Genomic DNA, 12,883 nt, shown 5'->3' on the forward strand with positions numbered 1-12,883 from the left:
GAATTGGGATGGGGAGTAGAGATCCCACTGGAGGAAGGGGATGGGGAATAGAGATCCCACCTCCAGTGGATTATGGGAATGAGAGATCTCGCATGTGGAAGGCAAATAGGGGAAAGGGATCCCAGAGGAGGAAGGGGGTTGGGGTGTATAGGTCCTACAGGATGAAGGGTGCTGCGGAGTTGCGGTCGTCAAGAGGAAGGGGAATGTGGAAGAGATTTCCCCTGGAGAAAGGGGTGGGGAAGTAAGTTCCCAGAGGAGGAAGCAGGTTGGAGCACAGAGATCCCACAGGAGAGAAGGGGATTGGGAGGAGATCCCACAGTAAGAATCGGGATGGGAATGCAAGATCCCACAGGAGAAATCGGGATGGTGGAGGGAGATCTACAGGAGGAATGAGATGGGGAAGAGAGTTCCCACAGGAGGAAGGATGGGGAAGAGAGGTTCCACAGAAGAGAGGCGGATGGGGATGAGAAATCCCACAGGAGGGAAGAGGATGTGGAGGAGAGATCACACAGGAAAAATCAGGATAGGGAAGAGAGATACCACAGGAGGAAGGGGAATGGTGAAGAGAGATCCCACAGGAATAAGTCGAATTGGAAGAGAGATCCCACAGCGGGAATCAGATGGGGAAGAGAGCTCCCACAGGAGGAAGAAGGATAGGGAATAGAAGCCCCATAGAAGAGAGGGAGATGTGATGAGTGATCCCACAGGAGAAACGAGGGTGGGGAAGAGACTTACCACGGGAGAAAGGGGATGGGGAAGAGAGATACCACAGGAGGAAGGTGATGGGCAAGTAAGTTCCCACAGGAGGAAGGGGATGGGGAGGAGAGACCCCACAGGAGGAAGGGGATGGGGAGGAGAGACCACACAGGAGTAATAGGGATGGGAAGGACAGTTCCCACAGGAGGAAGGGGATGGGAAAGAGAGATCCCACTGGAGGAAGGGGATGGGCAGAGTGATCCCAGAGGAAGAAGGCTGATGGGGATACCAAAACCCACTGGAGAAAGGGGGAGAGTGAAGAGAGATCCCACAGGGGGACTGCGAATGGGGAAAAGAGATCCCACAGGAGGGAGGAGAATGGGGAAGAGAGATCCCACAGGAGGAAGGAGAATGGGGAAGAGTGATAACACAGGAGGAACTAGCTTTTGGGAAGAGAGATCCGAGAGGTGGAACGGATGCTAAGGTGGGTTTGGTGTGAATGGACGGTCTGTATTACTGCCCATTATCGGTAGAGGACTTTACCCTTTGCAGGCATGTCGTGCACACAGTCTCACAGGTGGTCTGATGCTGATAATCACATACGTGGAAGAGCAGAGAGAGAACAATCTCACAGAAGGAATTCTCTCCTTCTCACTGGGACAGTCCTCTGTCTCCTGTCCCTCACTGGGAAGAGGGTGAAATGTTTGTACGGTCTGCTGACAGTCTTTTGTCCCTCAGTGGGAAGGGGGTGTGAAGCTCTGACCCACCTATTGCAGTTATCGTCGGTCTGGGCTTCAGTGACTGAGAAGGAACATTGTCAATGGCCGTGTCACAGGCAGCGAGAAACACGGCCATTCCTGTGACTTACTGCCATTAATCCAATAGCCGTTGTCACTGATCTGATGAACTCTACAACATCTCTTCACAATGAACCACAGGACACTCCCTTCCTCGAGGATTTACTGACGGATCACCTGCCATTTGTCACAATTCTTCGCAATCTGATTTACTACAGTTTTACCCAAATTCCTTTACATCGAAACAACAGAATGGAACAGTTTCTCTGTTCAGAGTGAGAGATAAATCAAATTACCTCAACTTCTGGCATTTGTGCAGCCCGGGTCCCAGACGCTGGATTCCTTCACACTGAATGTGGCATTTCCACAGGTCTAGGTGTTTTATTGTATCACAGAGTCCGATGACATGGGACAGGACAGAACAGTCAATGGGTGTCAGTGTCATTCCACTGAATGAAAGTGTTTCCACAGATCCCAGGGTGGCCTGAGCCAGCCCACGATTCTGAGACTCAAACAGGTAGTGCAATGTGTTCAGGAAGCTCCTTTTCGCAGCTTCACTCTCTGTGTTTCCAATCTGACGTTTAACCTCCTCCTTCACCCAGTCAATCACCCGGCAGGTTGTTTCATGAGGAAATGGACCCACAAACTCCTCCAGGACCCGAGCTGTCATTGGGTTGGAGAGACCAGCAACAAAACGGAGAAATACCTCAAATCGCCCATCTGTCGTGTCGTGGGCTTCAGTGAGGAATGACAGGATATCCCCGGGATGTGGATTCAGGAATTGTGCGACTGCAGCTACATACTCTTGGATGGTGAGGTGTGGGAATGTGTACACCACGCTCTGGGCAGAATCCTCTCTCTCCAAAAGCTCCATCAGGAACCCGGACAGGAACTGGGAAGGCTGTAGATTGTAGTTGATCAAATCTCCATTTGTGAACACAATCTTCCTCTCGGACACTCCTCTGAAGGCCATCTGACCAACCCTGAGTAAAACATCACGGGGGTTCTCAATCTCACGGCCATGGTTTTTCAGGATGTTGTAAATATAGTAGGAGTACAGTTGGGTGATGGTCTTGGGAACTCGCTGCGGGTCCCTGACTCTTTGTGTGAAGAAGGAGCCCAGTGCCAGCGCGAGGATCCAGCAGTAGGAGGGGTTGTAGCTCATGGTGTACAGGATCTCGTTCTCCCTCACGTGTTTGAAAACAGCTGCTGCCACCGTCTGATCTTCAAAATACCTGATGAAATATTCCTTCCGTTCCTCACCAACAAATCCCAGGATTTCAGCCCAGATACTGATCTCTGCCATTTCTAATAAATGTAACGCAGTGGGGCGGGTGGTCACCAGCACTGAACACCCTGGGAGCAGTTTGCCCTGGATTAAACTGTACACGATGTCCGACACTTCACACCAGCACTCGGGATCTGGGCACTGGTGTTTTTGTTCTGTATCTCTCCGACTGTCAGCAAAATCGATTTTTTGTTTGAATTCATCCAAACCATCAAATATAAACAGTAATCCCTCTGGGTTCTTCCAGACCTTTCTCAGGATATTCCCAAAGTAGGGATACTGATCTAGAATCAGTTCCCTTAGATTTATTCTACAGTTAATAGAGTTTAAATCCCGGAATTTGAAACTGAAGACAAACTGGAATTGTTGGTATATTTTCCCCGTGGCCCAGTCATAAACAATCTTTTGAACCATCGTTGTTTTCCCGATCCCCGGGACTCCGGCCACTGCAGCCGAACATCCTGAAGTTGACCGTGTAAAGAATCTTTTCATTTTGTCCCGAACACTATGTGAGCAACTATTCTGAAACAGATGAGCAATGTGGATTTTCTCCAGCTCTTTGCGAATGTGTTTTTGTCTCCACTCCTCGTGGTCTCTGCCTCTTGCCAGCAGCTCATGTTCCACCAGTCTCCGATCTCGAGTGGTAGAAATGACCGTGAGCTCAGCGTATCGATCAACCAGCTGGAAAACCTTCTGCTTCTCCCTCATCAGGATCGTGTTCACTCTCAGTTTTTCAGTCTGTGCCCGCAGAGTCTCCTTGTGCTTCTGTTGAACATCTGAGGACGGAGAGAGATAGGTTGTCAATGCCTGATCTGATGAACATGGAACACTCACGTATTTCCCATATTTTAAAAAAAACTTGTTCAAGACACTTTTTCGGTGAAATCGGGAGATCAGGAGTAAGAGTGTCTGAAAATGAACATTTTTGATCTGATTCTGGTTTGCTGTTAAATGCTCCACTCTACGCTCTGATCGTATTTTGCAGATTCCCCGGTGTTCCAGCAAGCACCAAGTGCACACGTGATTCTGGAGAGGAGAGTGTTGTGTGGAGCGGGTGGTTTCACTGCTCAGCTTCTGCTGAACTCTCCAACACCACAGACGGTAACAGTGGGGGGAATGGGCACTCTACATCTTCTTACTTTTCTCATAACGGACCTGATGTTCGTGATGGTGCTTTGGGCTTCAGCTGTCAGTCCTGAGCCACAGAGTTTGTTTTTTTCCAGGTTCAGCCAGTCACGATGTAACACCCCCTGCACAACTCCATTGTCTGTTAATCTCTGAGGAACTGGGACAGTCTCCTCTGCTCCCAGGAGTTGGTACGTGATCTCAGGCGATACACCCCTACCACAGCTCTACAGTCTCCTCTGCTCCAGAGAACTTGCACATGAATTCAGGCAATTCCCTGATGTTGCCCGGAAGAGCAGAAAACTGAAAAGGATGGCAGCAGTAATAGGGGACTCTCTGGTCAGGGAGACAGTTAGGCAATTCTGCGGACACAAAAAGGAGACACCGATGATACTTTGCCTCCCAGGTGCGAAGGTCCAAAATGTTTCCGGACACGTCCACGATATCCTGAAAAGGGAAGATGAACATCCAGAAGACGTGGCATATATGGTACCAATGACATAGGAAGAAAGAAAATTGGAGGAGGTCTGGAAAACAGATCATCGGGAGATAGGAAGAAAGCTGAGCAGGTGGAACTCAAACATAGTAATCTCCGGATTTCTGTCTGTGCCACACGTAGCTAGTGTAGCAGATGAATGCGTGGCTGAAGAACTGCAGAGGTGGCAGGGATTCAGGTTTTTGGATATTTGGGACAACATTTGGGGCTGACGTAACAGGTTGCCCGAATCCGAGAGGGATGATTAACCCTGCTGCAGATTTACTGGAGCTGTTGAGAGTGCTTTACACTAATATGGCAGGTGATTGGGAACCAGGATGATAGACCTGAGGATGAGCCAACAGACTTACAAGATAATGGGTGTAATATGAATGTATGAAGGACAAGCTCATGATTGGGTTCAAGTGCAGACATATGTTGAATTTCACCACAGAGTCAGAATTCAAAAGGACGCAGATGCAGAAATGGAAGCCTTGTACTTAAATACACGTAGCTTTCGGAACAAGGTGGACGAACACTTAGTGCGATTACCTATTGGTCGGTATGATGTTGTGAGCGTCACTGAGTCATGACTGAATGAAGACCATAGTTGGGAACTTAACTTCAAAGGACATACTTTCTATCCAAGGGACAGGCAGGACGACATAGGCGGTGGTGTGGTTCTAATGGTTCGAAATGCAATTACACCTTCAGAAGGACGTGACTTAGGATCAGAGAATGTTAATTCTTTTTGGGTAGCGAAAAGAAATTGCAAGGGTAAAAAAAAAATGAGAATCATATATGGGCCTTCAAATAGTAGCTAAGCGGATGGGTTGAGATTGAAAAGAAAGCTGGAAAAGGCATGTAATAAGGGTAATGTGGGACTTCAATATGCAAGGAAAATAGGAAAATCAAGCATACTTGAGGTGTCGGCTCGCAAAAGAGGCAATTTATTGAATGCCGACAAGATAGCTTTTTAGAGCAGCTTGTGCTTGAGACTATTTGGCGAAAGGCTTTCTTAGACTGTGTGTTGTGTAATAACCCAGATCTTATAGGGAGCTTAATGCAAAGGAACCTTTGGAATGAGTGATTATAAAGTGATGGAATTTAAACTGCAAGTTGAGGGGAGGAAGCATAATTTACATGTATCAGTATCGCAATGGAATAAAGTGAATTACAGAGGCATGAGAGAGGAGCTTTACCAGGTGGATTAGAGGGGATTCTAGTGAGAATAATGGCAGAAAATCGATGGCTGAAGTTTCTGGGAATAATTCACAAGGTGCAGGATAGATATGGCCCAGGAAGAAGTTCTCAAACGGCAGGGGTAGGCAACCGTGATTGAGAAAGGAAGTTGACTGCATAAAAACCAAGGAAAGGGTACATAATGTAGCAAAAGTGGGTGGAAAGTTGGATGAATGGAAAGGTTTTAAAATCCAATACAAGGCAACAAATAAAGCTATAAGAAGGGAAAAGATGAAATATGGAAGCAATCAAGGCAATAATATAAAGCAGGATAATAAACACTTTTTTTCAGTTATATAAAGAGTAAGAGTGAGATGAGAGTTGATATTGGAGCACTGGAAATGATGCTGGTGATAGTAATGGGAGACAAATAAATGACAGATAAACTTAAAGGGTACTCAGCATATGTCTCCAGTGAGGAAGACGCCAGCAGTGTGCAGTGGTCCGTAGGTGACAGGCAATAGAAATGAGTACTATTACTATTACAAAAGAAAAAGTACTCGGCATACTGAGAGGTCTTAAGTTGAATAGGTCACCAGGGCCAGGTGGACTACATCCCAGAGACCTGAGAGAGGTTGCTGTCGAGATAACGGATGCATTGGTCATGATCTTTCAAAACTTAGTTGATTCTGGCATGATCTCGGAGGACTGAAGGATTGCAAATATCACTTCATTCTTTAAGAAATGAGGAAGTCAAAAGTCGGGAAATTATAGGCCAGGTAGCCAAACCTCAGTGGTTTGGAAAATATTGCATTCTATTACTAAGGTTGAGGTTTTGAGGTACTTGGCGACTAATAACTAAATAAGTCAAAGTCAGCATGGCTTCTGTGAAGGGAAATCATGCCTGACCAATCTGTTCTCCGTGGAAGTACCACGCAGGGTCAACAAAGGAAAGGCAGTTGATGCGATTTGCTTGGATTTTCAGAAAGCATTTGATTCGGTGCCACAAATGAGGCTGCTGAACAAGATAAAATTCTATGGCTTTACGGGAAAGATATTAGCATGGGTAGTGGAATGGCAGGAGGCAGCAAATAGGAATAAAAGGGGCCTTTTCTGGTTGACTGCCTGTGAATAGTTGTGTTCCGCATGGGTCAGTATTGGATCAGCTGCATTTGACATTGTTTGTCAAAGTCATTTGGATAATGGAATTGATGCTTTGTGGCAAAGTTTGCAGATGATACAAAGATAAGTGGAGGGGTAGGTAGTGCTGAGGAAGCAAAGCGATTGCACGAGAATGTAAATAAATAGGGAGAATGGGTTAAAATGTGGCAGATGGAATACAGTGTTGGGAAATGTATGATAATGTATTTTGGGAAAAAGAACAATAGTGCTGACCATCATCTAAATGGGAGGAAGGTCCAAACATCAGAGGTGCAGAGGGACTTGGGAGTGCTTCAGCAAGATTCCCAGAAGGTTAATTTACGGGTTGAGTCTGTAATAAAGTAGGCAAATGCAACGTTGGCATATATTTCAAGGGGAATCGAATATAAAAGCAAGGAGATAATGCTGAGCATTTATGAGTTTGTAGTCAAGACGCACTTAGAGTTTTGTCAACAATTTTCGGCCAGATACGCAGAACAGATGTGTTGTCATTGGAGAGAGTCCAGAGAGATTCACGAGGATTATTCTGGGAATGATGGGGTTAACATATGGGGAGCGTTTTGGCAATTTAAGGCCTGTACTCAATGAAATTTAGTGGAATGCAGGGATATCTCTTTGAAACCTAACGAATGCTGAAAGGACCAGATAGGGTGGATGTGGAGAGGATGTTTTTTTTATGGTGGGAGTATCCAGGACTGGAGGGCACAGCATCAAAATTGAGGGGTGATCCTTTAGAACAGGTAAGGAAAATTGTTCTTAAGCAGAGAGTAGCGAATCGTTTGAATGTTCAGCCACAGTCTGCAGTGGAGGCGGTGTCCATGGGTATATTTAAGGCGGAAGGTCTTGATTGGTCAGGGCATCAAATGATATGGTGAGAAGGCAGGTGTATGGGGCTTAGTGGGACCCGGGATCAGCAATGATGGAATGGCAGAGTGGACTGAATGGCCTAATTCTGCTGCTACGTCTTGTGGCCTTATGGAGGAATAACATCAAATATCGACATCACTTTGGATCCAAGGTGTGAGACTTTCCATGCTGGTGTTGGATGTTCCTATTGGAGACGTTTGATTTCAGTTTTGACAGATCTCGGGATATTTGGAGCGAGGGAAAGAAGAATGCAAAGGCTTTCCTGTCTGACTGACGAGAATGTCTGTTTAGCAAACGCATAAATGTCTCCAGGTGTACAGCCGAAGACCCAAACGGTAAAAGGTGTTCTGAAAAATGCAAGTGTTTACCCGTCCTCTAGTCACAGCATCAAAAAGTATCTCTCAAGTTCTGACAGTCTCTAGTCAGGTCTCTAAGGACATGTATTCAGACTCTCAGAGTGGAATAAAGATTTTGAGATTTACATTCCATCGCTTACCTTTCAGATATCCGGGCACTTCCGATAAACCTGGCTCAGTGTTCATGTAGGCGATCTGGCCGTCACCTGTTCAAACAGATTAACCTGCATGAAGTCTGTTCTGTGTAATACTGTAAATTCATCACCATTTCATCTGTAACACACACCATACCGCGTTCCCGTATTTCGTCCAATATTCTGCTCAGCTTCGGTAAATGGCGATGTAGTTTCACAAAGGAATCCCACATCACTCTCCGGGCCCTGGAACCCTTCTCCATCACCAAATCCAGGAGGAGTTTGGAAGCGCCCGCTCGGTTTCCCTTCTCCGCGAGCTCAGTCACGCTCTGTAATGAACAATGGGGAAAATATTGAGGAGCGGAGGGATAGGTACAAATCTACCATGCAAATCTACAAATCTATGTGGACTAATCTAGCACACCACAGATCTCCAACAGCTATTCAAGTGTTCGTCGCAGGAGAAAGGTTTTCCAAGAAGCGAGCCCAGTCAGTTGGGAGTTCTTGCACGCCACAGATTGTCGGATAATTACCGACTTGGCATAGTTTAAGTGGATCAGAAGTAGTGTAAGTTAGCCAGAGACTGAGTAGAGTTGAGGCTTTGTGTCAAAGATGGTTCAGTGAGAAGAGGCTGAGGCTTTAGGTAGATTCTGGGTAATATTTTACCTCTTTTTCATGATTAGAACAGTGGTAATGCCAGGTGGAACAGTGGAATGTTCTTCCTACAGGGTGCAGCAAGACAGGGAAACCTGCAGTGTCCCTGACAACTGCACCTTCAGGAGTTGCATTGAGCTTCATCTTCTTACAGACTGTGCTAAGGAATTGGAGCTGGAGCTGGATGAACCCAGGGTCATTCAGAAGGCTGAGAGGTTGAATGACAGGCTTTACAGGGAGAGAGCTATACCCAAGGCGCAGGACACAGGTAACTGGGTGACGTCAGGAGGGGGAAATTGGAAAGTCTTACTGCAGGGAACCCATCAATAACAGGTAAACGGCTTACAGTTACTGGGTATGACCTCTGGCACTCAGTTTGGCTTTGTAACTCAGAAGAGGTGAGAAGAAGTGAGCTGCACTGACAGAGGGAATTCAATGATTAGGATAACAGACTGGAGATTTTATTGACGAGAACAAGATTTCTGAATGATCTGTTGCCAAGGTCAAGGATATCTCGGATTGAGTCTGAAACGTTTTTAAGGGCAGGGTGAGCAGCCAGAGGTCATGGTCTATGTCGGTACTAATGACAAGTGTAGGAAGGATGATGAGATCTAACAAAGTGAATTCATGGGGTTAGATGCTGAGCTGAAGTGCAGGACCTCCAGGGTCCAATACCAATACCAATACCACATGCTAGTGAGGCCGGACATTGTCTGATAATACACTCTAAGGTGATGATGCATGATGGAGGGCTTCAGATGTTTTTGGATGATTGGGTTCTCTTCCAAGAAAGATGGGACCTGGATAGACTTGATTGTTTTGCATCAAAACAGAAGGGGGACTGATACCCTTGCAGGAAGTATTGTTAGCAGGGTGATAGAAACATAGAAACATAGAAAACTTAAAGCACAATACAGGCCCTTCGGTCCACAAAGTTGTGCCTACCATGTCCCTACCTTAGGAATTACTAGGCTTACCCATAGCCCTCTATTTCTCTAAGTTCCTTGTACCTATTGTTAGGGTTAATTTGCGACTGCCAGTTCAGGTCAGCGTGATATTAGCAGACAGAAATACAAGGGAGGGAGCGAAACAAGGGATCCTTTGTTTCGAAACTGCTAGTGTCACGTGATTCAGTAAAACAGGGAACTCGTGAAGAAATGGCATCGGACCAAGGACACAAGTGTCCAGCATTACCAACTATGTGTAGCAAGGGTTGGGCTAAGGGAAAGGGGTATAAATAAGAAAAGAATGTAAGGGGAGGGCAGAACGCGCCTTCCCAGTGGGGTCTTGTCTCCTCGCTGTGCCAGTTACGCTTCTGCATTAAAGCCAAGTTTTGTAATATTCCGGTGTTGGTTGTCTCTCTTCCTAAACGAACACAGGGCAGAATTAAAAAGCCCAACAATTGGTGACCCCGACGTGGGGAGGGAAGAGACAACAGGCTGGCGGATCCGACAGCAGACAACTTGCGGCCGCACCCTGACTAAGGTCAGGAAGTGCCTGTTATATCGAAGACTTCCACTAGATAGTTAAATTACTGAGTTAGATCTTGTCTGCCGACGGATCCTCACCCACCCCAAATTACCTCGGGAAAGATTATTCCCGGTGCAGAATCGTGACTGGTAAGTACTAACTTTGTCTTGTTTGTTTGTAGAAGAATCCTCCGCCGCCCACGAGGGGCATAAAAGTCTTCTGAGTGAGGGTACCCGCCGCCCAGAGGGGCATAAAAGTCTCAGGAGTGAGGAGGATAAAAGTGTTGCCAGGTACACCACAGTGCACAGAGATATTGACGGCGCCTACCTTAGACTGGTTGTTAAGAGGAGAAATCTCCCACGTGAAGGTCAGGTTTTGAAAGGTGACTGTCCCACATTTGATTTTCTCTGTGTACTAGGGAGCCATGGAGCACTTCAATTTCGAGTTACCAAAACTCAGACATTTGTGTGTTGAGTAACAGAGTATATGAGAGTTTTTAGAAATATGGTAAAATTGATAACTGTGCTTGTCTGGAAGCTAAAGATAATGAAAAGTATCTCTGATTTCAAATCATTGTTAAAGGAAGCAGAGAAGGAAAATTTCTAGAAAATGATTTATTGAAACAGTTGCGGGAAGCTATTGTTGAGGCAGAAAAGTGTGCCTCTGTTGCTCAGCAACTACTTAATGATAAACGGCTGGAGGGCAGTGGTGTGCCTCCTGGGATGATGTTTGGTGGGGAACGGGGTGGACCAGACGGAAAGCTGACCAGGAGCCTGATTGAACTCCGGGCGTTGGCCAACGAGCTGAAAGAGCAGTCCGGGGTAAATAACCCAGTGGTAGATTGGCTGAATAATACCTTTGGTAAGTGGGGAGCGTTCCTGGGACAGTTGGCGTTAGGACTGTCTATTTCAATTGCTATTTTTATCACGTGTGGTTGTTGTTGCATACCCTGTATCAGGACCCTAGTCATCCGGACTATAGATCGAGCTTTGACTGGAAAGGATGGACCTCCACCGGCGTACCAGGCACCCTTGTTCCCGGTGGAAGGGGAGATCGAGGCCCTCCCGAAAGCGGACGCGCTATGGGAGGACACGGACTGGAATGGACCATGGCAAAGGGGGGATTGTGAATTTGTTCTTGAATAAGTTTTCAGAAATGTTGCGTGCTACTTGTAAAAATTGCTGATGCTTAGGGAACCCCTACCCATACTTTGTGACCCTAGGTCGGACAAATCAGGAAATGCAAAAAGGGAGGGCATACCAAAGAGTGCCGGGGGCACGCTCGCCTCCCTGCCTGGTCCCGACAGCCGCGGAAAAGCTTGTAAGGGATGTGGCCTCAGGGAGGCCAAGGGAGGGAATGTTAGGGTTAATTTGCGACTGCCAGTTCAGGTCAGCGTGATATTAGCAGACAGAAATACAAGGGAGGGAGCGAAACAAGGGATCCTTTGTTTCGAAACTGCTAGTGTCACGTGATTCAGTAAAACAGGGAACTCGTGAAGAAATGGCATCGGACCAAGGACACAAGTGTCCAGCATTACCAACTATGTGTAGCGAGGGTTGGGCTAAGGGAAAGGGGTATAAATAAGAAAAGAATGTAAGGGGAGGGGAGAACGCGCCTTCCCAGCGGGGTCTTGTCTCCTCGCAGTGCCAGTTACGCTTCTGCATTAAAGCCAAGTTTTGTAATATTCCGGTGTTGGTTGTCTCGCTTCCTAAACGAACACAGGGCAGAATTAAAAAGCCCAACACTATCCAAAAGTCTCTTAAAAGAACCTATCGTATCTGCCTTCACCATGGTCGCCGGCAGCCCATTCCATGCACTCACCAATCTCTGCTTAAAAAAAACTTACACCGATATCTCCTCTGTACCTACTCCCCAGCACCTTAAACCTATGTCCTCTTGTGGCAATTATTTCAGCCCTGGGAAAAGGATTCTGACTATCCATGTGATCAATTCCTCTCATCATCCTATACACCTCTATCAGGTCACCTCTCCTCCTCTGTCGCTCCAATGAGAAAAGGCCGAATTAACTCAGCCTGTTTTCATAAGGCATGCTCCCCAATCCAGGAAACATTCTTATAAATCTCCTCTGCACCCTTTCTATGGTTTCCACATCCTTCCTGTAGTGAGGCGACCAGAACTAAGCACAGTACTCCAATTGGGGTATGACCAGTGTCCTATATAGCTGCAAAATTATCTCTCGGCTCATAAACTCAATCCCATGATTGATGAAGGCCAATGAACCGTATGCCTTCTTAACCACAGAGTCAACCTGCACAGCTGCTTTGAGCGTCCTATGGACTCAGACTCAGCCTCCAAGATCCCTGTGATCCTCCACACTGTCAAGAGTCTTACGATTAATACTGTACTCTGGCATCAGATTTGACCTATCAAAATGAAACTCCATCTACCATTTCTCAGCCCAGTTTTGCATCCTATCAATGTCCCGTTGTAACTTCCGACAGCTTTCCAGACTATGAACAATTCCTCCAACCTTAGTGACATCAGCAAATGTACTAACCCAGATGAAGATCCGGAGTGGATAATGGAGAGATTGTGTAGGGAAGATTTTGTTAAACCGATATACAGAGTCAGGAAATTAAACGATGAACATGGTGAAACTAATGATCCGAAAGTGTATAATTTCGATGCAAGGAGTATTGTAGGAAAGGCAGATGAGC

General features: G+C 46.4%; 1 protein-coding gene across 3 annotated transcripts in view; it reads right to left on the reverse strand.

Annotated features, from left to right (window-relative positions):
• LOC140721027 (NACHT, LRR and PYD domains-containing protein 3-like) overlaps window positions 1-12,883 on the reverse strand; it is a 40,094-nt gene that overhangs the window by 8,790 nt on the left and 18,421 nt on the right. For all 3 annotated transcript variants that reach the window (XM_073035904.1, XM_073035902.1, XM_073035903.1), the window contains 3 exons: window positions 8,239-8,410; window positions 8,088-8,153; window positions 1,790-3,557 (listed from right to left, as the gene is read on the reverse strand). In XM_073035904.1, the coding sequence (XP_072892005.1) occupies window positions 1,790-3,557; window positions 8,088-8,153; window positions 8,239-8,344 (1,940 nt within the window). In that variant the 5' untranslated portion in view covers window positions 8,345-8,410. The remainder of the gene's footprint in view (window positions 1-1,789; window positions 3,558-8,087; window positions 8,154-8,238; window positions 8,411-12,883) is intronic.

The sequence above is a fragment of the Hemitrygon akajei genome, unplaced genomic scaffold (assembly GCF_048418815.1).
Source record: "Hemitrygon akajei unplaced genomic scaffold, sHemAka1.3 Scf000049, whole genome shotgun sequence".
NCBI lineage: Eukaryota > Metazoa > Chordata > Chondrichthyes > Myliobatiformes > Dasyatidae > Hemitrygon > Hemitrygon akajei.